The sequence below is a fragment of the Notothenia rossii genome, assembly GCF_949606895.1.
Source record: "Notothenia rossii genome assembly, chromosome: 12".
In the NCBI taxonomy this organism is placed as follows: domain Eukaryota; kingdom Metazoa; phylum Chordata; class Actinopteri; order Perciformes; family Nototheniidae; genus Notothenia; species Notothenia rossii.
The window spans coordinates 5,906,582-5,931,677 of NC_136911.1; the positions used below are offsets into that span (position 1 = coordinate 5,906,582).

Below are 25,096 nucleotides of genomic sequence, written 5' to 3' on the forward strand. Positions count from 1 at the left end.
ACTGAACACGGGAAATTACAATCCTGCCGTCCTCTCTAGTGCCATGATGAGGTTCAGGTAAAGCACGGTTAATGTATTATATGAGTGACTCAATAATATAATACATGTCTTTGAGAGTAGGAAATCTAGGCATATTACCTAAATTAATTAAACATACTTATCACGGCGACGATGTACTGAGATAAAAAAAAATATATATTTTTTTGTCTTTTTGCTAGGGGGCCCTTAGTGGCTGTGGGGCCCTAAGCGGCCACATATGTCGCTTAATGGGTCGGGCCGGCTCTTTCATTTTTCCTCTGGTTATAGATTATTCATTATCATTATAGGTTATAGATGTCACCTTACCATTGTTGATTACAGGTGGTGTGATGTCAACATGTCCCTGCACATGTGTCTGTATATTTTGTCTGGGAATAGAGGTTTGGGCTTGATGAGGCAAGAATTCAGTTGCATGTAGATTAAATCTTGCTGTAGGGTTTCTGAAGTAAGAGCTCATCCCACCTGATGCTCTAGAGCAGTGGTTCTCAAAGTGGGGTCCGCGACCCCCCGGGGGTCCGTGGCACTCTGCCAGGGGGTCCGTGAAAAGTTTTCAGATTCATTCATTTAAATTATCATGATATCATTTTTTTTTCATTATTATTTTTTTTACAAAAGGCTTCAAGTTCAACAAATAATATTTTATTTTTTTTAATCTAAAATAGTTCATAGATTACGTTCTAATCTAACGAATCTATACATTTAAAAATCAAGCGCGTCACCCGTTACCATGGAAACAACAATAACTGGTACGTCAGTCAGAGAGCGCCACTTCTAGCATCATAGGATAACACGGCTAGCATACTACGAAGATGGACCGATTTTTAAAACGACCGGTTACGGCTACAAATGAAGTAAATGAAAAACAAAAGTAAGGAAATACGATGAGGAGTATCTCCAATATGGATTTATTGAAGGGGAAGGGAAACCGAAATGTCTGATATGCCTGCGGTGTCTTGCCAATGAGGCGATGAAGCCTGCCAAATTGAAGAGGCACCTCGAGACCAAGCATCCATTATGTAAAAAAAGACCGGGCTTTTTTTGAGAGGAAGGGCGAGGACTACAGCCAGCAACAACAACGGATGGTTAATGTTACGTCTGTTTCTGCTAAAGAGCAGACGACGAATTTAGGACATGTCTGCTGATATCAAATCACAACTGCTGGAAAGACTGAGAGGGTCTAAATTCGCGGTTCAATTGGATGAGTCCATTGATGCGTCCGGCTCTGCGCGGCTCATCGCACTGGCGCGAGAGGAGAGGGAGAGCCGCAGAAGTGAGACTGACTGAGATTACTTTGAGCAACATGCATGGGAATAAGTTACAATATAATACATTTGTGTATATTTCTCGCTATTCAGATGGTCTGCTGCCTGGTGCTGCTGTTGCGCAATGTGCAGTAGTGTCCTCTTTTCGCACCATGACATTATCAGTTATGAATTTGTTTTTCACTGCTTGAGAAAATGGATTTGTGGCTGAGAGCGTGTGAAAAATCTCAATTGTGTGAGAGTTGGCAGCCCTGTGAACTCGCTTGACATTATTATGTATGAAACTGCCAATCAGATTTATTTACTTATTAATCGAAGGTGCCGGAACGCTGTTCTGGATCGTTCCCGCCCACTTTAACCCCTGTGTGTGTGTGTGTGTGTGTGTGTGTGTGTGTGTGTGTGTGTGTGTGTGTGTGTGTGTGTGTGTGTGTGTGTGTGTGCGTGCGTGCGTGTGCGCGCAACAGAAATGTCAGATACTGTATGTTGCATTTATTGATTTAGTTTGATATGTGTGTCTTCCCTTGCAGAGAAAAGCAATCAGCTTCATGGACTGCCTTGCATCACTCCAATAGTGTCCAGAGCTGGCTGCCATTACAAGTAGTGGTTTGGGATTGTAGCAATGCAGTTGCAGTTGTTTTGCAATTTACTTGATATATGTTGCAATGCAGGCATGTGTTCAATTGTTTATAGCCTGCATTTATTTTGTTATTAGACTTTTATAAATCATTTAATTTTAACTAAGAGTGAAACACTTGGTGTGTGTGTGTGTGTGTGTGTGTGTGTGTGTGTGTGTGTGTGTGTGTGTGTGTGTGTGTGTGTGTGTGTGTGTGTGTGTGTGTGTGGGTGTGTGTGTGTGTGTGTGTGTGTGTGTGTGTGTGTGTGTGTGTGTGTGTGTGTGTGTGTGTGTGTGTGTGTGTGTGTGTGTTTGTCTGTGTGTGGACTTTGCCACAGTCCTTACACGTTTATCACCCAACTAACACTTGTAGGAAGGTTTACTTACACAATAAAAGTTAGGAAACATAGGATAAATTTGTCTCCAACAGGAGCAGATTTATTTAAAAAATAACACACTAAAAAACTACACTAAAACCGAAATAACACCACAAGCATTTTTCTTGTAAACACTGGCAAAAAAGAAAAAGTTTACACAACCTGAATGTGTTTAGTGTTTTTGAATTGAGGCACCAGGCACTTAGTGCAGTAGATAGGTCTTCACCGTTTTGTTGCCAGCATCAGAGCACCTCCTGAGCGTGGTGGCATCTTCCCCATAATACTTGGGAATGCATACGAGTGATGATGGGGGGGGGGAGTGGTGGTGGTGCTGCAGGGACTTCACCCCTCAGGACTTCTGGGTGTGTGGCTTCGTCCTGCCAGGGTCACCCCTCATCTGTGGGGAGATTTGGGGAAACACTTACAAAACCAACCTACAGCCGTTACACACATTACAAAAAAAGGGCTATAAGAATAATCAATAATGTTGGATATCTTGAACACACTAATGTATTATTCCTGAAGTCACACACACTGAAGTTTACTGGTTACATTTAAAACTGCACAAATCATGTACAGAGCAAGAAATAATCTACTTCCTAGGAAATTACAAACATTGTTCATAGACAGAGAGGTGGGGTATCATTTGAGAGGAAATCTACATTTGAAACAACTCAATGTCAGAACAACTGAGAAGTATGAGCATAACAATCTGTGGGGGGATGTTATGGAACGGTTTGGAGCAGGAGTTAAAACAAAGCACACATATCATTCAGTTTAAAAGGATGTACAGAAACACTTTTTTGGAAAACTATGAGAATGAAGAAAGGTGATTGAAGATGAGAAAGTATTGTAAATGTATAAATGTAAGGATAATCATTGATCAGCAGTACATTCATTAATAAGCATTTGCTTCCGCCTGCTCCCTTTCGGACACATATGATTTATTATTATTATTAATATCAATATTTTTGTTGAATATATATCATGATTATTTTTTGGTGAATATGTAAATATTATTAGGAATATTGATAAATACTGTAGGCTATTCTAACAATATGGTATTCTGTTTTTTCACATTTTTTTGTTTTTGTTTTTTTAATCTGTTTGAAATAAAGATGGAAATGAAAATGAAATGAAACCTAACCCCTCTATAATGGAGCCAGCGTATCAGGGAGTCATCATTGGGATCATCCTACTCATCTCCCTGGTTGTCATTGTTCTGTAAGTCTCACAAATCAAAGCATTGAAGTTACACATTTTCTAATTTCCTGAATAATTTCTTATCGACTTTTTTACTTACAGCGCTCTGTTGCGTGGGAGACGGGGGTTTTGGACGTGCTCAACTGAACAACAGAGTCTGGTAGGAATCAATTGTTTACAATAATGGACTGTATACTGTAGGAAAAATCACATGTCTAAGTTTCTCCATGAGTAAAAAAGAGGAAGAAATGCAACAGATCTGTACAAATATCCAGTTTCTAACATGATGTGGTGAAAGATTGTACAAACCACAAAAGAGGAATCATCTTTTGACAGACATATTTGCTGCTGCTTACGTTTTTACAGAATGAAGAGCTGACTATTGAGGAGCCGGATGAGGAAATCCACTACGGAGAGATCGATTTCTCCAAGCAGACCCCTGGTCGACCCCTGTCCCGGTGCAGGACGGGGGGCAGAAGGAGGAAACGCTGTACGCTCAGGTCAAAGTGCCACACACAGCAGACAGCCTAACACAGGCTGCTAGGCAACCAGAGGACCTCTACGCTCAAGTGAAGGAATGATGCAAAGACACAAAGTCCATTAAAACGTTTTGAAGATAAACATTATTGAATAACTCAAGTTTGTAGAAATGGAGACCTGGAATGTTTTAACACAATGAAGGGAAACTCATAACCTCCCACATCTGCAGCTTTATGTCAGTTGTAAACATGTAAGTAAGTGTGTGTGTGTGTGTGTGTGTGTGTGTGTGTGTGTGTGTGTGTGTGTGTGTGTGTGTGTGTGTGTGTGTGTGTGTGTGTGTGTGTGTGTGTGTGTGTGTGTGTGTGTGTGTGTGTGTGTGTGTGTGTGTGTGTGTGTGTGTGTGTCACTTGAAGCACTCATGCATCTTTTAAAATGTTTGAAATGGCATTTTTTAAGTAATCTCAGTTTCTTATGAATGACCAATCACAGGTTGGCAGGGGCATGACGTGAGCCTCATCTGATTGGTCAATCCCTCCATTTTTTTTCACCAAAGGAAGCAAATTTCGGCTGGCCTCCTCTCGCAACAGAGAGTGCAATCTACTGTTTCACCATAACATCTAGAGGGGCGCTGTTTCACTCTTTGTAAAATACTCAATGAGAATGGGGGAGAGACGGGCCGGCAGCAACACACAACAAAGAATTTCCGAAACTAAACGAAGTGTTTTTATTTATTTATTAAAATTATAACTACAATCCGAAAAAACAGGGGAAGCCTGGCTTCCCTTGGCCTCCAGGAGAAAACGCCACTGACTTTTAGCCCTAAGATCCTTTGTGAATACGGCCCCTGGACTGTTTTAATACAATGAAGGGAAACTCATAACCTCCCACATCTACAGCTTTCTGTCAGTTGTAAACATGTATGTGTATGTGTGTGTGTGTGTGTGTGTGTGTGTGTGTGTGTGTGTGTGTGTGTGTGTGTGTGTGTGTGTGTGTGTGTGTGTGTGTGTGTGTGTGTGTGTGTGTGTGTGTGTGTGTGTGTGTGTGTGTGTGTCAGTCACTTGAAGCACTCATGCATCTTTTAAAATGTTTGAAGTGGCATTTTTTAAGTAATCTCAGTTTCTTATGTATGTATTGTGAATCAATTTGAATGATGCACAGATTTATTTGGTTTTTATTCAACAAAATAAAATATATTTTAAGCACCTTTAAATAATTGTTATGCTCATATTTCACCATTAAAACACCTTCATTCCTCAATGTCACAATTTACAGAGTTCCTTCTGCATGTGGTCATCAAAGAGAGTGACAGTTCCTTTTTCTCCTCGGTGTTGCATGCAAGCTATCGTCATTTTAAACCAACAAAGTGCCACAGATATTCCTGTTTCTGTTTCATCAGATCATTGTTTACCATGTTAGGGAAGTTGTGGTTTTGTTTCTGTTATGATTGAGTCCATATGAGTGTTTAAATTACAACTTCTTTACCTCTCTTTTCCTCTCACACTCGCACTGAGGAAATGACACTGACACTATGTTAATGTTTGCTTCCATGATTGAGTTCAGGACTGAAAGGAAATAAGTAGAAATACATTCAACTCTATTTATTGTTTTTTTAATTATTCTATTTCATTTAGTCATTTCAAATTTGAGTAGCTTTCTTCACAACAATTAAGATGGGTGTTAGAATGTAACTAAGTGTTGGGGAAATATTTCCCAAGGCCCATAACTTTGACCCAGTTTATCAGTTTAAACGGTCCTGACTGAGCACACGCTCTCACGGGGGAGAGAGAAACTCCCTCTGGAAGGAACGTTGAGTAACTCCAAATAAACCACCAGTGTTTGCCATCAAAGCTCCAGCTCTCCTCGTGCCTCTCTGAATCCTGTTTCCAATTGCTACAGAAGTTTCCCCCACATCCACCAGTAATTATATATTTAATATAGAGAAACACTTAGTGTGAAAAGCAAAACATGTATGAGTGGCTAGGGTGAGAACTTCTTCTATTTCTCTGCTGTAAAGAACGGCACAGGCTGTCTCTTCTCAAATGATAGGAAGTCGACTTCAATGACCACAGCTTCAACAAAGGAAGTTAGTTTGTGAAAAGTGAACACATAAGAAAACATTATTTATTCTTGTCAAACTAGCAGTTGTATTATTTTGTTAGGTGCAGATTTGCCTTGCAGAAGTAAGTCAGTTAAACCACAGAACATTGTGGTTGTGCAAAGCTCGGTGCTCTCTGAGAGTAACTGCATTATTCTGCTTGAAACCTAGGTTATGACATTCAGTGCAGTCCAGTCTGTGAGAATGGTGACAGCCAACATTTTACTGAGTCTCTTCTTCCTTTCAGGTGAGCTCTTTGTTCCATGTTTACTTCAGGAAAATGCTTTAATTCATTCATTTGATTTAATAAAAAAACAAAAACAGAAAGGGTACGAGCTGCTGGAAATCTTAAAAGTTAACTTAAAAAGGCACCTAGCCAGGCCTTTGATTAAGAATGGTTTATACCATTGTTTACATTATTTAATTCACTTAATTACATTTACATTGTAAAATGTCATTGTAATTATATTGATCACCTGTTTATATTCTAAAAATGTTATTGTTAATTTATTTATTATTTTTGTGTTGTATTCAAATTTTAAAAGAATGTGATTTTATTAATCCCCTTTTTAATTCAATTGTATTGTTGTTATTTAAATCTAGTTTTTATTTTCTTATGTTTTACAACTTTTAAAATATGTTTAATGTATTGGCTCGCGTGCATTGCTCTCAAATCGTCACATGTTTATGTTGTTTTTCATGGTTGTAGGATAGTGGTAGGGCAGGTGCTAAACAAATGAAGTGTTACTGCTCCATTCATGAAGATTTGTTTCACAGGGGCTAACACTGAGTGTCTGACTCACCTGCTCCTGACAACCCCTCAGGAGATGGAAGCACTAAATGGATCCTGTCTTCATGTCCCATGTAACTTCAGTGCTAACAAAGTTGGAGAAACATTTGATGGCTCAAGAGAATCCTTCGGAGTGTGGATTAATGACACTGCTGACTTTGCCAACAATCCAGACAAAGTGATTTTCAACAGTAGCAAGCCAGAAATCAGCGACCTAATGGAAATCACCGGAGACCTTAAACAGAGAGACTGCACAACCTTATTTCACAGGTTAAACACAAGTTCCACGGGCAGATACTTCTTCAGAGTTGAGAACAGACCATTTCTGGCAACAGCTAATTGTGATCCTCTAGAAATAACAGTCAAAGGTGAGAGATTCTATACAATTCTTTTTAAATAAAAGTTAAATCAGTGCCATTTTGGTCTAAACAGCAAACGTAGTGCACTTTATCTACACCACATTTCTGTTCAACCGTATGAGTGCTGGGTAAAACAGTGGTGGATTGTAACTAAGTACAGTCACTCATTTATTTGAGTATTTCCTTTTTAAGGTAGGCCTAGATATACTGCTTCTTTACTACAGTTTGGAAACAAATTGTTAGGCTTCACGTGAAGTGACTGGTGATGAGAACCTGCTACGCAAGAACTTAGACACTGTGAGGAAGTGTCAAAAAATAGGCTTTATTTGACCACGGCACAGGCAAGGTGTAGACGAGGAGCTCAGAGAAGGGAGACGAGGAGCAGGACAGACCGGGGGGGAGGCTGGACGTGGCAGGCAGAGAGGCAGGTGTGTGTGGATCTGGAAACAGGAAAGAAGCAGGGTTTAGGAAGGAATATCCTCTCACTCTGAGCATCAAAAAAGTAGGAAAAAGGCTAATAGGCCTGGACGATAGTTTACCACTGATGAATAAACGAAGAACTGGCGAAAACTGAGGATGGGAACCAGGGTTTTAAGCAGGTGCAGGTGAGTAGTGGCAATCAGTGAGATGAACAACAGCAGCGGAGGTGAGTTGGCGGGAATCAGAATGTAGGCCAGCCACGCCCAGCCAGGAAGACAGATAGACAAAAACAAACACAGAACTTGGAAAAGAAGGAGGGAGCACTGTAGATCCTCACACAAATGTCATACTTTTAGTCCACTAGATTTATTTACCATAGTTTTTCATAGTTTTTTTTTCATATAAATCACATGATATGCTGTTGATATGATGCCCTTTATAATAATTATTAACCAAGTATTTAACACATACATTTTGATAATAACAATTTTGCTCCAATACTTCAGTAACATTTTGAATTCATAATGGAATATTTTAAGAACATAGTATTTTACTTATGTTAAGGATCTGAGTACTTCTTCTTCTACTTCTGGTTAAATGTGACAGAAACCAGGTGTCATTGATTTGAATGTCTGAATGAATACACTATCAATAGACACTGTAAATGCAGAACTTTACTGCATCACATGCCTAGGGGAAGTACCGTAGCAGTAACAGGAAAAATCTAAATGAATGTGACTTTGTTCACTTTGTTACCCTTCCAAGATAAAACTAAGAGGTCCTGAAATTATTAATGGGAGATTACATGAGAATTTACAGTTACACAAATGTGGTTAAAAACACAGCACAGTGTTTTTCAGTGTATAATCTGATATTTGTTCAACCACAGATTCTCCTCCAAGCCCCAGAATTAACATTTCAAACCCAGGTGATCTGAAGGAGGCGGAGTCTGTCACTGTAACCTGCTCAGCTCCAGCTCCCTGTCCACAATCCCCTCCTAAACTCACCTGGACTCTCCAACAAGACCCTCCCAACACAATGGAGGAAAACCCAGATCGGACCTTCACGACTAAGATCCAGAAGACCCTCACTCTGACAGACCAACAGGATGGATTCAACATCACCTGCTCTGCCAGCTATCCTGTGAATGAAGGGAAAGATGTGAAGACAGCAGAGGAGACACAGACTCTCCATGTTTCATGTAAGAACAACCTGTGATTGTCAGTACATGATGGCATGATTTGAATGAAGTTAATCTCACATTTTCCTCAGATGCTCCTAAGGACACCTCTGCCTCCGTCAGTCCGTCCTCAGGTTTGGTGTCAGCGGGCAGCTGGGTGGAGCTGAGCTGCTCCAGCAGAGCCCAGCCTCCCGTCAGCAGCTTCACCTGGTTCAAGGAGAGCCAAGATGGAAACATGAACGTCTCACAGGGAGAGATTTACAGCTTTAATGCCACAGAGGGAGGACGTTATTACTGTGTGGCCACAAATGAGCTTGGTAATGGAAAGTCGCCAACGATCCTGCTGACTATTATAGGTAACTATTGAAGTAACCCAGCAAGGTTACATTGTTATTGTTAATGTTCAACACTTTTTATTTAGTCTCTTATGGTTTTGTTTTGTCTTGAGGTGAAGTCAACTTTGAACAGTGGGGGGCGGTTATTGGAGGAACCGTTGGAATCGTGGTACTCATCTGCCTGGTTCTCTGTGGTTGGTAAGTATCACAACATTTTAAGAAGGTGTTCAGTTAAATGCACTCACATGTTATCTTCATGGCAGTCTGTTTGTTGAACCTAAAGCACAGCATCATTATTGTTACATGTTGCAGGCGTTTAATTTCAACACATCCGACTGCAGAACAGACCCAGGTGAGTACAAACTGAACTTCCCTGTAAGGTTACTTAATATGAGAGGGGTGTGTAACTAGGGCTGTCAGAATGTCACAAAAAACAAAAGTGTATAACAATATTACTGTGACACAATTGGACGAAGAACAATAGTAATGCTTTAAATTAGTTTTTTTGAGGTTAAGAGATCGTCTGTTACTGTAAAGTACAAAAAAAACTCCAAGGCAAATAAGTTAAAAAAATGCCTAACTCTTGCCAAAACAGTATTATGTGTGTATTATAAATTGAATAACAATATTTTATTATTTGAATATTGGATTTAAACCTTTTTCTACCCTTTTCTTGCATCATAGCTGTATATTTCACACTGCACTGTAACTTTAATTATTGTATTGTATACCTGTCATACTTTTACGCTTTTTTATTGGTCTTATTATTTAAGCTTTTAAAGAAATTCATGTTTCAATGTGTTTCTGTTGCACTTTATCTTGTTTTTGTCGTAACTTTCTTTGTAAAGCTGCACAACCCTTCCTATCTTCAGAGTCAAACAGGTGAAGAACTGGCGAGTAAAACAGAAGAAGAAGAAATCCACTATGGAGAGATCGACTTCTCCAAGCAGAGGAATGAAAGTCCCCCTGTCTCAGAGCAGGGCGGTGGACAGACGGAGGACACGCTGTACGCTCAGGTCAAAGTGTCAGAGACAGCAAACAGACCAGAGGACCTCTACGCTCAAGTGAAGAAGAAATCTGAGACGCATTAACACACTTACTTACATTGTTTACATATAAGGTGTTGTCTTTATATTGAACAAGACACCTCAACAGGAAGGGTATTTATTACCAACCGGTTAAAAAAAGGGGAGTTTAAAACCTCCCCCCTCTGCAGCTCAGATACTTTTGTAAATCATTGTAATTTATATGTGAAAATTGACCTTATATGGCCATTTGTGTTTATCTGCATGTCAGATCAAGGTAATACCACAAGTCTTCTTGGGGAACTATGCTAAATGACATGAACAGTAATTATAGGTAACTTGACTGTACATACAATATTGTATTCAATTTCATTTTGTGATATATTACATGTTTTGATTTGATTCAGTTATCTACAATAAGGTACAAGAGACAGTTTCTGCATTTGAAGGTATTTATTTGTTTCACTGTAATAAAAACCGTGGCATACAACTTCTAAAAATAACCTAATAATCTCAGTTGCATTTATTGGTCCAACATTTCACATTTTATGTGTAAACATCCCCTGAAATCATACATTTTAATCACAGACATTACAAAAGTGTCAAGATGAATTATGCATAGTAAATCCTGCTGTAATGTTTCAAAATAAAAGACCAAAAAGATTGTTGAGGCTTGGTTAATGTTGTATTAAAATATCTGGTGCCCAAATTCACTTAAAATCCTTTTTTTTTTAATAACTTTTTTTTAGAACAATGCCAAAAACATATTTGGTCTCCAGCTTATAACATTAGCAGCCTAGAAATTGTTTTGGAAACATTATTGGCCATGTTTAGTACCATAGCAGATGAATATATGGAGGTAGTGGCATTAGCTTCTCAACATACCAAGCTTGACACAAAATCTAGCCTTCATGTGGAGTCAAACCTCAGAGTTACAGTTATAGTGTGAAGTCGTGTCCAAAGTTATTGAATTATTAGCTTTTTATCTCGGACATTTAATTCCCCAACATATTTCTCTTGATAAAAGAGAAAGCCAAGAGTCACTGGTTGTGTTTTCATGCACAGAGAAAGTGTAATACTGGCCTGGGTGATGGTCTTTTTGAGGCGTTGCGCTCATACTAGCTTGTCAGTACGTATCTCACATTGTAAAAACTTTCTTTTCTGTGTATGTAAACAAAGCCTGTGACTCTAATTGCACCATAATGATCTGAATCCTGCCATCAGTGACTTCCTCCCTGTTTCAGGATGAACTTCCTGTCAGTAGGGTTTTAATTGTGCACTCTGTCCTCCAGCGCCTTCAGCTCCGCCTCCACCTGAGCGGGCAGATCGGCTCCGACCTGCTGACTGAAGTAAGCTCTCAGCTCCTTCGTCTCCTGCTGCCAGAAAGACTTGGGCACATCGAACAGAGCGCCCATATCCACACTGCCGCTCAGACCTTTAGTGTTGATGGCGCCATCTTCTGGCAGCCAGCCGATGATGCTCTTCTTGGCCGCCTCGTCCTCCCGCTCCCGGCTGCAGCGCCTGAAGATCCACTCCAGTGCGCGGGCGTTTTCGCCGAAGCCTGGCCAGAGGAAAGAGCCGGTGGCGGGGTCCTTTCTGAACCAGTTGACGTGGAAGATCTTGGGCAGGTGGGTGGGGGCCTTACGGCGCTCCATGCTCAGCCAGTGAGAGAGGTAGTCGCCAAAGTTGTAGCCGAAGAACGGACGCATGGCGAAGGGGTCGTGCATAATCATCTTGCCTGGAGGATAAAGAATAAGCAATATTAGTCATATCTAAAGTGACTTCCTTATTATACCAGAGTCCATAACCTAAAACACCCTATCAATTGGACAACCCTTTATGGCTGATACAGTCAAATTGATGACAATCTAAAAACTAGTCACTATAATAAGACAATATAAAATCAAATCAGTCACTTTCTATTTTATTTATTTTAAAGAAACTCATCAACTCCCACCCTTACCTTTAAAAACCAAAAAGATAGAAGTTTAAACCCAAATTCAATTGATTCCACGTAGGAAGAAAAATATAAATAAAAGAAAATAGATTATCAAAAAAGGTATTGAAAAATAAATGTGAGTTTGTACCGTGATGCTCAGCAGCTGCCGTGGCCTCAGACCTCATGGAGGCTCCAACAAAGACTCCGTGTTGCCAGTTGAAAGACTCGTAAACCAGAGGGACTCCTGACAACATCAATACGTATCACAGTTAATGCACAGGTACTTGTATGTTTACGTAATTTAGTTGATTTGATTGTGCTGTCGAAGGATGAGACAACATGGCTGAGATGTAAGAGACCTGTAGACGAACTTAAGCTCATTTCTAAAATGTAAAACATGTATCCAAATGCCCATCAACAAAGTTTTGCAACTATTTCCTTCGATGTGAATTGAGAGCAGCACAAACCTTCAGGCCTCCTGCCTCCGAAGATGATGGCGTCGATGGGAACGCCCTCCTCGCTCTCCCACAGGGGGTCAATGATGGGACACTGAGCCGCCGGGGCACAGAAGCGGGAGTTGGGGTGGGCACACTGCGTTGAGCTTCCTTTAATACAGAGGAGAACAACGTTTATTCTACCTTAAAATTAAAATTGCGTTTTTAAACGACCACCATTATAGTTTATACAATGTCTGATCATAAATCTCTCCATTTCTAAAAATGTGATGCTTTGACACACCACCAGATGGCACTATAAATACTATAGCTCTTAGTTACTCTTTAGTTAGTTTGGACTTTTTAGGAGAGCATAGTTTATGTAATGAAAGAGATAACAAAATACATTATCAAATGATAGCTCTATGTGTAAACTATCTTACCGTGCTTCCAGGATTTGCCGTGCCAGTCTGTGAGTGAGACACCAGGGGCAGGGGGGTCGAGGCCCTCCCACCACACTCCTCCATCGCTGGTCTCGCCAACGTTGGTGAACACGGTGTTTCTGGCGATGGTGGCCATGGCGTAGGGGTTGGTCTTATCTGAGGTGCCGGGAGCCACGCCGAAGAATCCGTTCTCAGGGTTGATGGCTCTCAGTTTCCCTGCAGAGACAGACGTCAGGATTATTGACACCACGCATAAGGAAACAAAGCGATTCTATGTGTGAGGGACATCCTCCTCCTTCTCACCTTGGCTGTCAAACTTCATCCACGCAATGTCGTCGCCCACACACTCCACCTTCCAGCCGGGCAGAGACGGTTTCATCATGGCCAGGTTGGTTTTACCACAAGCACTGGGGAAGGCTGCTGCCACGTACCGCTTCACCCCCTGAGGGTTGGTGATACCCAGGATCTGAGGAGGGGAGAGAGGTGAATATCATTTTTACCCCATCATAAGTCAAAGTGAGAGAGCGCCATGACTCAGCACCTTTTAACCAACTATGTTCAGCAGTAGTCGAAACATTAAACTGAACTAGCTGTTCTCACCACAAGGATTTGCACCATGCCTCGCGGTGTGCACAGATGAAATAATTGATCATGCAAGGGCAGCTTTAGGCAGCAAGGTCCCACACTCACCAGCATGTGCTCGGCCAGCCAGCCTTCATCCTTGGCGATGCGGGATGCGATGCGGAGGGCGAAGCACTTCTTCCCCAGGAGAGAGTTTCCTCCGTAGCCGCTGCCAAAGGACATGATCTGCCGGGTGTCTGGCAGGTGAGAAATCAGCACCTGCTCCGGGTTACAGGGCCACGAGTTTATCAGGGGAGCTGGAGAGGAGGCAGAGAGGGGAGATTTGTAAGTTGGAAATACAAAGCTCTTGTAACAACTTGTTGCAGGTTCTTTGAATGTGTACCTTTGAGTGGTAGAGGTCGTCCCAGTGAGTGCTGACAGCGGACAAACTCTTCTCCTTCAGACAGTTTGTTCAGGACGGGGGTGCCCATGCGCGTCATGATCCCCATACTGGCCACGACGTACGGTGAGTCAGTCACCTTCAAGTGGAAGACAGTGATTATCATGCTGATCTACAACCTGAAAGTTCAGTGAGTAATGACCATTAAGGGCTTCAGCGATAATAAGAACACATATTGTGTGATAGGAAGGCTTATCGCTTTATTGAATGCTATTTTCCTGAAGAGTAAGTATTGACAGGAAGAAGTCAGTACCTGGACACCATATTTAGATAGAGGCGAGCCGACAGGACCCATACTGAAGGGAATCACATACATGGTGCGACCTGCAGAGAGAAGAATGGATAACACATTAATGCAGAACATATTTCCTCTACAAGCGACTTCTCATGCTGTTCCGCTGACCCGCAACGTACCGGTCATGCAGCCCGGGAAGCGCTCCTGTCTGGCTGTTTGCCAGTCTGAATTGCTCATCCAGCTGCCCAGCTGACTCTTCACCCCCCCAGCGGGGATGGGGATGGTGTCTCTCTGGTTCTTGGTCACAATCACAGTCTTGCTCTCAACACGAGCCACATCCTTTGGGTCTGTACGCGCCAACCAACTGGAAAAAGAGCAGGAATCAGAGGATGTTGCAGAGGAACTTATTGTCAAGGGGACACTTAAGCTAAATAGGATAAGCGATAATCTAACACTGCCCTATATTGTACATTGGATTAGCCTGGATCAAAATAATAACAATTACTTTTTGGGGATTTTGGATTTCTCTTTTTGTTTCTCCAAAAATCAAACGATAGCGGTAATACTTTAATGGTCAGATCAAGTCTGAAATTTTACTTTTGAAATTTGGTATCATAGCAGCACCATGTGTAACATCAACATAGACAAATATCAAGACACAATACATGAAAATCAAAAACAAACATAAAAACACTTTTAGCAACCATACAAATATTTATGAGGATACAAAATGTGATTAAAAATCAGGCTATAATTGATACATTTACAAACCCCTCTTAAAAAACCATCAGCATATAGATGTATTTTAGTGTCCTCACCAGTTGTCATATTTGTTGAGCCTCTTGACCATCCCCTCCTTCTCCAGACCTGCCAGGATGTTGGCCGTCTCCTCCGGGGTCCCCGTCACCACATGCACGCGGGCAGGCTTACACTCATCTACCGCCCCCTTCACAAAGTCAGCCACCGCCGGCGGCAGTGAGGGGAAGGAGGCCAGGGACCGGACCCCGACACTTGCCCCAACACCACCATGTCTGGAAAAAAATAAACATTAGTCATTCAAATGGAAATTGCAACAACGATTGCGTTTACAGAAACTCCTCATCGTTCCGTTTTGAAATCCATCTCTTTAATGCTACTATGACCTCACAAGACCTCGCTGTTCTCTTCTTCACATTAAATTGATGAGTTTACATAATTAAACAATTTAACATGAGTTAAAAAAAAGAACATCCAAACAGGAGAACACAGCTTTTTGTCAAATGTTTCTCCTTAGGAGCTGACATTAGCAAAGTAGGAAGAAACTGGATTACCCCACCGGGATGACCAGCGTATATAATGCAGGGATGTGTCCTTATTCATCTCAATGAGAGACCTTCTTAACACGCATTCAGTCTCTCACTTTGTTCATTTTTATTCTAACAGATACCGATTGAGTTGCATGAGAACGAACACAAGTTAAAAATAAGGCCCTAAATTGGAGTCGCATGCTATTCACATGACAGCGGTGATATCAAGGTGGCTTTCATGCAGTTTTGAGTGCAACCTGAGAGCCTCAAACACACTTCACCACACAAAGAGGGGCACGCGGGGGCCGGCCTATTGTTTTTATAGCAGAATGATACTCACAAACAGCAGCCATTGAGAGCACAGTAGCTATGCAAGCTGGTAAACCACAACCCTGTGTGTGTCTGTAGAAAACAAAGCATACACACATCGTCTATTCCATTGTCTGTCTTTGGACAATGTGGATGACCCCAGATGGCCTCTTTGAAATGTCCAAAAATATGACATTTGTTATCCTGTATGCAGAGATGAGAAGCCCAGAACAAATACATTAAGGGGGGTTTTCAACACACAATGACCCGTGTGAATTACTTATTTGACTGGAAATACAAATCACTCATCTTTGTCTGTCCAATCAATTCCAAACACGATGCCCTCAATTGCCTGCACTGGGTGTGCCATTAAATACGTGCATTACAGGCACACACACGTCTTCTTGTGCATGTAGACAGACACACAAGTAAATCAGGTTGTCGCGAACAAAGGACACAGGCGGCAGGAACGCAGAGAGGCTCAAAGTGGATAAACAATAACATGCAGCCTGACAGGGCAAAGAGCTCAGAGCAGACTAACTCCTCAGGGTTCAAACTCCCCGTCCTGTACCACGCCAGATGTTTAACCATTGATGTGGGAGCAATCAATCATGAACCAACCATTGAGCCAGTTTGTGCTGAGAATGCAGGCTGGAGATACAGTGAGAGACAGCAAAGTGAATTACCCGTTTTGTAATATTGACACAGTCTGGTTGGCTGTAGCTAAACAAGTAGTCCATGTATTAAGACATCCTCTATATACCTATTGGAAGCATTCGGGCCATCGCCATCTTGGTTCTTTAGAACTGCAAATAACAATGTCTGCTTTTCAGATCAAATGTTTTTTATTGGTACTGTTAGTATGTAATGCAGGCGATGTAATGCAGGCGACCTTACAAAACACATATTGTTGCATGCATACAATGGGGGCATAGTTCTTCCTCATGACATTTGACCTTGAACTTCCACCCCTATTTACTTCTCTATACATTCTAAGGTTCCAGGTCTATTTCCTGATTAAGGTGGCTCTGGATTGCACCCTCTTCCTGTTTACACACCTTAGTCTGGATGAGAGAAAATCTGAAAGTATGAATATGGTAAACTGAGCTGCTCCCTGTCATTGTCATGCACTCAAAGCAACCTCAATGAAGGAGGCTGTTGGGGTTTATTTCGCTTGAAGGGAATACTTATAGATATTTCTCAAGACTGAAAAATCTCCCGACAGTAATTTGCGGTGTTAAAGCTTTTTCCATTTTTATTTACGATTGATATTCCTCTTTAAAAGTGCTTTACTTTGTGATAAAGATAAAAGTACAACACGTTCAGAAAAATGTACAGCTTGATTGGCAATCCGCCAAAAAGCGTTTGGCACATTTTTCTCCAAACCCAAATGTCAAACATATGTTGAGGCTAAAAATAAATCTCAAGGGATCGATGTATCCATGCATAGCCACACTTAAACACTCTTCTTCGTAAAATAAACTTTGCTAAAGTGTCTGTTTTTTTTAACTTTTGATTCAAATAAACTGAAAAAATGAGGCTGATGGGGAGCTAAAAGAACAATAGTGTTACTGTATCAGAGCAAACAACCGAGATTGACCTTATAAAAAAGAAAAGACACTTTGTTGGTCTGATATAAGATAAAACCTTCTGCTTGAACAGCTCTTATTCTTTGTTAGGATCCTCATTAGGTCTAACATGAGCATTGGTGAGTTGTTTCCTCGCACACACAGTATACATTAGCTATGCTACCAATAATTAACCCTGTTATGCCACTTGTTACTGTAACCCTTCAGGAGTTGCTGAACATTAACTCCAAATGGGACTAGGATCTGAACAAGTTGGACTGGATTTGAAAGAACAAACAAAAATATTGACTATGTTGATTTTCCATTTGTTTTCTGAATCGTCATCGGTTGACTTGAGACCGGAGATAAAAGCAGTGGGACAGGATTAGCAGCTGTGTTACTCCTCCTTTGCATCATACATAGATGCTTTTCCAGACTCTGATGCCCCCTATTTCCCCCTACATCTTCTCATGCTTTTGTCTCTGTGTGCCTCCTAACTCCTGGACCCACTTCCCCGTACCTGTTGAGCATGCTTCAAGAAATGTATTACTTTATCTAGACATCATCTGTTAGGAAACCCTTTTAAATCTCGGTAGGATTGAAGAGGAAACATTTTATTTTTAAAAGGCTGCACATTTTGGTACAAAGGAATTTGTCCCGAGGCGGAAGAGGAATGTCAAAGGGCAGATAATCCTGATTTGGCATCCATTCCCCTGTCTGCTTCTAGCTGAGCAACTTCTCCTCCTGACACACCTCCAGTCAGCAAGCCAATCCTCACACACCACAACCAGACACGCCTACACTGAGCCCCCCTCACACTGATCCATGGTCAATAGCCTCTTTAGGGCAGAGTCTACTCATGAGACAAGCCATGAGTATCACTTAGAACATGCACACGTGCTGCATTCATTATCCTCACACACACGGTACACCGAGTACTCGGGGGAAATACACGGAACATGCTCCAGGACATTCAGGCAAATAGAGGAGTGATTGCTCTCCAGCAGTTTACTATCTCTCAGGCAGAAATACAAACAGATGAGCACAGCAACATGGGCCTCCCTGTCACTGAATCACATGTCGTGCAATGGTGTCACTCACATCCATTCTTAATGACCAAAGAAAAGCAAGCAAACAATGCCATGCAGTGCTCACATTGTCAGAGTCCCAGTGTGATGGGGTGTCATCACAAAGCCTGGAAGGGGAAAGTGGTGAAGAGAAGGAATGCAGAATAAGAAAGCCCCCTTTTAAAAGCACATAAGCGAAGTGTGGTTTAAGATATATGGACAAGTCCTTCTTATCTATGGTTGTCTCTAAGATCAAGTTGGACAAGTTTCAGCAGCAGTAAGTATGGAAATTAAGATGTAACAATGCTGGAATATAGTGCCATATGCATTGCTTCATTAGAAAAGCATCTTTTAAATATATGAAATGTCTGTCATTACTAAGTTTTTGTTAAAACTGGGGCACTTTAGAGTCACTTGTTCCTAAAAATCTATGAAATATGAGTCATTATTTCTTTTTTGTTAAAATGTGTGCATTTTTTTGTTCAAAAATGGTCAGAAACAACTCTATCCAGAAGAGCTCTATATTTAATATGTTTGACAGGAAACAATCATAATATCTGTTGTAGTGTTTGAAATAAAAAGACAGGGTGTATTCGTTAGCAGGCCATTTACTTTAACTTTGAGTTGCATATTCTTGAATGAATGACAAAACCATTTAGCCATGTTGAATATTCTGACGCAATTACTCAAATGTGTTGTTCTCGAAGCTAAAACACGACTTTTAAAAACAAACAACACTCAAACTTGTCCAACACTCACCTTCGTATGACTCCCAGCAACAGGCAGGACATTTTCGGTGCAAAAAAATAACTTAGCTTATACAAAATAAATGTGTAAAAAGGCACATTGAAGTGAGATGCGGAGTAAAAGTGGGGAGCTTGGTGTCTAGAGCTGGTCGCTGCTCATATCTGAGCTGAGAGGGGACCTTGCACTTTGTTCAACGTGGACATTCACACGGATGCACCTTGATGTGAGCACTGTATCCCGTCCTGCTGCTGATGCACGGTCACTGTACAAACTACTTCGTTCTCCGAGGGTCCCTAAACGCCTCACGCTGCTTTAGAAAGTGCCGCGGACTGATCTTTAAAAGAGGAGGGCTTCCTTCTTCCTAATTTAAATATAATGTAGTTTACTTCTTCGCATGATTGTGTCCATGTTTTTGTCCTCTTCAGAAGTCTGAGCTGCTTGCCCCTCCCCCTCCCGGCTGACGCAAGTTTCTGTAGTTCCTGCACCGCCGCGGCAAAACACAGGAACAGCGGAAATACGAGCAGGGGTGCGGAAATAGATCTCACCGAGTGTCCATGTGAAACCCTCCTTTATAAAAGCTTTACGTGAAGAATAATAGGTTTCAGGTTACAAAATGAAACCAATGCTTGTATACATTTAATTGCAAAAGTTACAATGGTGGTAAGCTATATTCAGCTACAATAGGCAACACGTGAGTAGCCCATCAAACTTAGTAAAGGTTTCTTGCAATATTCATTCACGACCAAATGTCCTTTTGTCTTTACACGTCACTCCTCAAATGATATGTTTTTGTATATCCTGCATTGTATTTTATGCCACTTAATCCCATTACTTATTGTTTTCTCTTATTGTTACTGAAATAGCCCACTTTACTTTTCTCTAAGTTTTTCTTTTCTATGTTCAATTGGAAAAAAGTGAGTTGGAAGTTGTCATCTATTGTTAACTATATTTTCCTACATTGTCATAAAGTTGGTGAATTAATAAGACACAGATGAGAAAAAAGGGACATTGAAGCAGGGAACGACAAGATATTAAGACATTTATTTCCCGCAATCAATTTAGATCTTTTATAGGTTTGTGTCTTTCTGTTTAGCTTTCTGAGCCAAATCCAAAACCCTGATGATAACATCTGGATTATTTTTCTCCAATTTCTTTATAAATCTCCCTTCAGAGCCACAAAAGATTTGCACAACTACAAAACTACAATCCTGGGAAATGTACCAAACTGAATTTGTAACATAGGTGGATTTCACCTTTAATACAGAGTACAAAAATAAAAAACGTAAACAATCCAATGGGAGACAAAATGTAAATGTCAAGTTCCAGAATGCAAGCAAAATGATTTTATTGTATTATATTTCATTTTTCTCACAACAGTACAGTTAACTCATATCAGACTTTTTAGTCTGATATAAATTATGCAAGTACCAAAAAGTTGAGTCTGAAGTTGCAGTGTATATGTTTATCGTAGGTATATTTCTATTATCTAATTAATTTTTTTATTAACTGCTTAATGATTAACCGATTAGCGAAAAGTGTCCCTGAAAAAATATCCCATAGTTGCCTGTTTGCTGGACTGTCTGAAAAAAACAATTAGATTCTTCAAACAGTTTTTCGTGGAATATCAAGAAATGCAGCACAACCTCACATTTGAGAAGCTAGAGGCAGTCATTGTTTTAGCTCCAGGGGTTGTGGAGAAAACTTCTGAAGTAATTGGAAACAGGACTCAGAGAGACACGAGGAGAGCTGGAACTTTGATGGCAAACACTGATGGTTTATTTGGAGATTCGGACGGAAAATTCACGAGACATGTCACGGTCCACGATCTGACCACACAGTTGAGATGCCAAACCAATTCTGAAGAACTCTACCCCAGACCCATGTATTTAGCTAGTTCTGAGAGAATAATTAACATTGTGCACAACAAGATAGAACCATAGTACCTCTATCAGCTGACACCAACAGGCAGGAACAGGCAGACAAAACACTGAGAGCACAGCAGCCATGGTTACAGGTGCGTGTGCTCAGTCAGGACAGTTTAAACTGATAAACTTGGTCAAAGTTATGGGCCTTGGAAAATATTTCCCCAACAGGGGTTACTTTTGCAAAAAGCTTATTTAAAAAAAATCAACCTTATGGGGAAAACTTCTGTGTAGCAATGCAGTGGGCGTCACCGACTCATGAAGGAGACAAGGGAAGAGCAGGAGCTTTGATGTCAAACACTGATGGTTTATTTTGAGCTTCGGCCGGATAAAATTCACATCACAAGTCCAAGAGCCAGAGGTTCTGACTTCACGGTAGAGTTGCCACGTCAAATCTGAAGAACTCTACCCCAGACCCATTCATTTAGCTAGTTCAGAGAGAATAATCAACATGCTGCATAACAAGATAGAATCATAACACCTCTATCAGCTGACGCAAACAGGCAGGAACAGGGAGACAAAACACTGAGAGCACAGCAGCCAAGGTTACAGGTGCCTGTGCTCAGTCAGGACAGTTTGAACTGATAAACTGGGTCAAAGTTATGGGCCTTGGAAAATATTTCCCCAACAAACCTGAAAAAAACCACTTCTTCGTAACTTCTCCCTTTCTTCCCTCCTCAAAAACTAAACTTAATCTTTGTGAAATTTGATATCATGTTACATCATCATTTTAACTACTGAACTCAAATTTCATGCTGTTCTGCCTTACCATTAGAGGCTGTGAAGTGTCCCTCTGAGCGTTTCTAGTCAACCCTCTAGGAGAATATTGAAATTATCACTTTTACGACATGGATAAGCCTTTTTTATACTAACAGAGCAGGGCGTCTAGGTTTTAAATGGTGAGTTTCCTGTTAATGTTTCTCTCTCTCTGGGAGCTGGGGGAGGGGGTCACACAGACACAAACTGTGAGTAGGGAAGAAGAAAGGGGGTGGGGACTGGACAGAAGAATTTACAGTAGAAATGAGATAACGAGCGATACAACATGACTGGTTAAACTTCAGCCTTCATTTCTCATGTCCTCTGATAGGGCCTGCCGAGTCAGCAGCCACACACACACACACACACACACACACACACACACACACACACACACACACACACACACACACACACACACACACACACACACACACACACACACACACACACACACACACACACACACACACACACACACACACACACACACACACACACACACAGAATGAATACATGCAATACAGCCACAACTGCATTTCAGGGTTTTATGAAAGAGATCATTCAGAAATGCTGCAACATGCAACTAACGTTGCAGCATTTAAGACACCCTTGGGTGCTGAGTTTTGGAAACCTCACCAACTTATAATGTCACAATGCATTGAGTTAATATATTGTGTTTGTATCTGAGGTTACCTACTGTAACCCCAGCTTCTATGAGTAAATGGCGCAGCCCTCTAAGGCTATCGCTATTGGGTAATCCCCCTGCGCCCCCGCGCAGCACTGAAACACTTGTAGTACACGCCCACCCAAAAGGTGGGCCCGACCCTCGGGCGTCCTTCCGGTATAAATAGGAAGGAGGCCCGGCAATCTGCTCCCATACCAAATAACTTTTCTTCAGCTATTCGTAGAGCCAATGGGGCCCAGCGCTTAGAGGGCTGCGCCATTTACTCATACAGGGCTCTCAAGTCTCACGCATTTGGCGTCAGACACACGCATTTCACTCCATTCACACGCTCACACGCCACACCTTGTATTTCTCACGCAGAGATTTCTTTCCAGGGTACTGCCCACCAAGTTGCGCCGCAATTTTGTAAACAAACTAGGCTTGTTTGAGACGCGTGCACTCCACTAGCACCCCCCCCCCCTCTCCCGTTAACATTCGCGATACAGAGGGCTTCATACTCCACACTAGCACCCCCCCCCCCCCCCCCCGTTGACATTCGCGTAGAGGGCTTCATGGTAACTTTGAGGGGAGCCAGAAGTTGGAGTACCAAACACCGCTGCCAAGATCTCACTCTGAACTCTGTTCAAAACTTGAGAGCCCTGCTCATAGAAGCTTGGGTTACAGTAGGTAACCTCAGTTCTATTTCGTATATGGCTTCGCCCTCTAAGGCTATCGCTATTGGGTTAAGGGCGAAGCATGATGTAGTCTGCGCCCCACTGGGTCCGCCCGGCACTAGAAGCACAGACACACCTGCTAAATAACACCCCATGCGTAATGGCGCATCACCGTCCCTGGAACATAGCAAAACATGCCTATCTTCCCGACGGGGTGAAGGCTGGGAACAATACATACCGGCCGCTGTGAGAAAGTAGAGACGAAGGTCCCACCTTGCGCAGCGATCATAGAAGGGGAACAGCAGCTCTCTGCGTGTCAGACAGGTAGGAGAGCACCGAGCTGGATCCCTGACGTCACTCACTCTGACCAGGCACTCCGTACAAAGTGTGTCAGAGGAAAAAGGAACATCCCTCCTATAAGAGGGGAAAAGGACCGCTCTCCGCGTGCCGAGAGGCAGGAGAGAGGCGCACAGCTGGCTCCCTGACGTCACTCACTCCGACCGGACACCCAGTACAGGGTGTGTCAGAGAGGAATGGGAGACATCCCTCAAATAAAAATGAATAAGCCGGCTTAATTACCGGTTCCGCTTCCTCGGAGGCTCTCGCGGAGCAGACCAGGAGCGGGGGAGCCTCACTCCCCTTTGACTCGCCGCCGGGAGACCCTGTCTCTGGGGTGGCGGGGGAGCGGAGACGTGGGACGGAGCCCCTGCAGCCACCGGGGCGGTTGCTGTGGGCGTCTCTCCGCTTGCGGCCTCCTGTGGCCGGCGTGGACGCCGCGGCTGCTGCGGGCGTTGGTGCCGCTGTGGCAGCTCAGCCGACTGGAGCCAGCTGTAGCCTACATGCTGGCGAATGCCGTCCACCTGTTCCGCGGCCGTCTTCATGGACTCCACCATGGCGTGGAACTGGGGTCCGAACAGCCCGTCCGGGCTGATTGGAGCGTCCAGTAGCACTTTTCTGGCCGTCTCCGTAACAGACGCCGCCGCGCTGTGGTGACGGAGAGGGGGAAAGCATGTTCGGCCGCCAAGCTGGCACCCTGCTCCGATACTGTCTCCCCCGTCCGGGGGAGAGGAGGGAGGGGAGAACCGAACGGTGAACCGTGGAGGGAGGCGGGGCAGGAGTTGCTTCGGTCTCCTGCCCCAGGGACACGAGGCCCCGTCCGCGGGCTCGTAAGCCTGGACGGGACAATCGTCCTCCTCGGCCACAGCAGCAAGAGTGTCCGCTCTTCGCTTCCTGTCGCCCGAGGGGAGACGAGCGCAGTGCATGCTACCTGCTGGTTTAGAGCCGCGTACGCGTGCTCTGACCCCCGGCAGGATTCGCATACTGCTTTTATCTCTACAGGTCATAACTCATTATGAACCCAGAGCCACATGAGGGAAAATCACGGACGCAGTTGTTGCTCATGATGATTCTCAATTGCTGTGCTTCAGTAACTGTGCTGGTTTGCTGAAAATATGAGGGATCAGATTGCCGGACCTCCTTCCTATTCATACCGGAAGGAGGCCCGAGGGTGGGGCCCACCTTGCGGGTGGGCTTGGACTACAAGTGTTTCAGTGCTGCGCGGGGGCGCAGGGGGATTACCCAATAGCGATAGCCTTAGAGGGCGATACGAAATAGAACTGTGGAGGGGGATGTGTGAACGCTGTACAAAGACATTATTTACAGACTTAGTCACGTATCCTCAAATTCTCCCTGCTCCACTTTGGTTAAGATAAACAACCTTTGTCCACAGTATGTCTCAACAGCCTCTCTGAACCGAATAACACACCACTGCCCTGAGTTTTAATCACTCACTCAATCAAATCACAGAATCAATAACTAATGGCACTGGCACTGTAAACACGTGCACCCTT

At 42.6% G+C, this 25,096-nt stretch overlaps 2 protein-coding genes and 1 long non-coding RNA gene across 4 annotated transcripts; 2 read left to right on the plus strand and 1 right to left on the minus strand.

Annotated features, from left to right (window-relative positions):
• The first annotated feature begins 6,145 nt into the window (after window positions 1–6,145).
• On the plus strand, window positions 6,146–10,859 carry LOC307026701 (B-cell receptor CD22-like). 2 transcript variants are annotated; one of them, XM_079662297.1, is made up of 7 exons: window positions 6,146–6,316; window positions 6,847–7,227; window positions 8,528–8,839; window positions 8,911–9,174; window positions 9,267–9,351; window positions 9,466–9,505; window positions 10,026–10,859. In XM_079662297.1, the coding sequence occupies exons 1-7, from the start codon at window positions 6,244–6,246 to the stop codon at window positions 10,242–10,244; spliced, it is 1,374 nt and encodes a 457-aa protein (XP_079518423.1). In that variant the 5' UTR covers window positions 6,146–6,243; the 3' UTR covers window positions 10,245–10,859. The 2 variants fall into 2 exon arrangements, with proteins under 2 accessions (XP_079518423.1, XP_079518424.1); XM_079662298.1 differs by having other exon boundaries at window positions 9,273–9,351.
• Window positions 10,613–19,659, minus strand: pck2 (phosphoenolpyruvate carboxykinase 2 (mitochondrial)). Its single transcript, XM_079662290.1, has 11 exons — window positions 19,240–19,659; window positions 15,069–15,281; window positions 14,430–14,614; window positions 14,269–14,339; window positions 13,959–14,094; window positions 13,685–13,872; window positions 13,298–13,460; window positions 12,995–13,210; window positions 12,585–12,722; window positions 12,266–12,361; window positions 10,613–11,916 (listed from the first exon to the last, which is right to left on the minus strand). Exons 1-11 carry the CDS (start codon window positions 19,269–19,271, stop codon window positions 11,447–11,449), a joined length of 1,908 nt encoding a protein of 635 aa, XP_079518416.1. The 5' UTR covers window positions 19,272–19,659; the 3' UTR covers window positions 10,613–11,446.
• Window positions 15,316–19,704, plus strand: LOC307026715. Its single transcript, XR_013804432.1, has 2 exons — window positions 15,316–18,757; window positions 19,653–19,704. It is a non-coding gene; the product is annotated as an uncharacterized lncRNA (long non-coding RNA).
• Window positions 19,705–25,096: the final 5,392 nt, after the last annotated feature.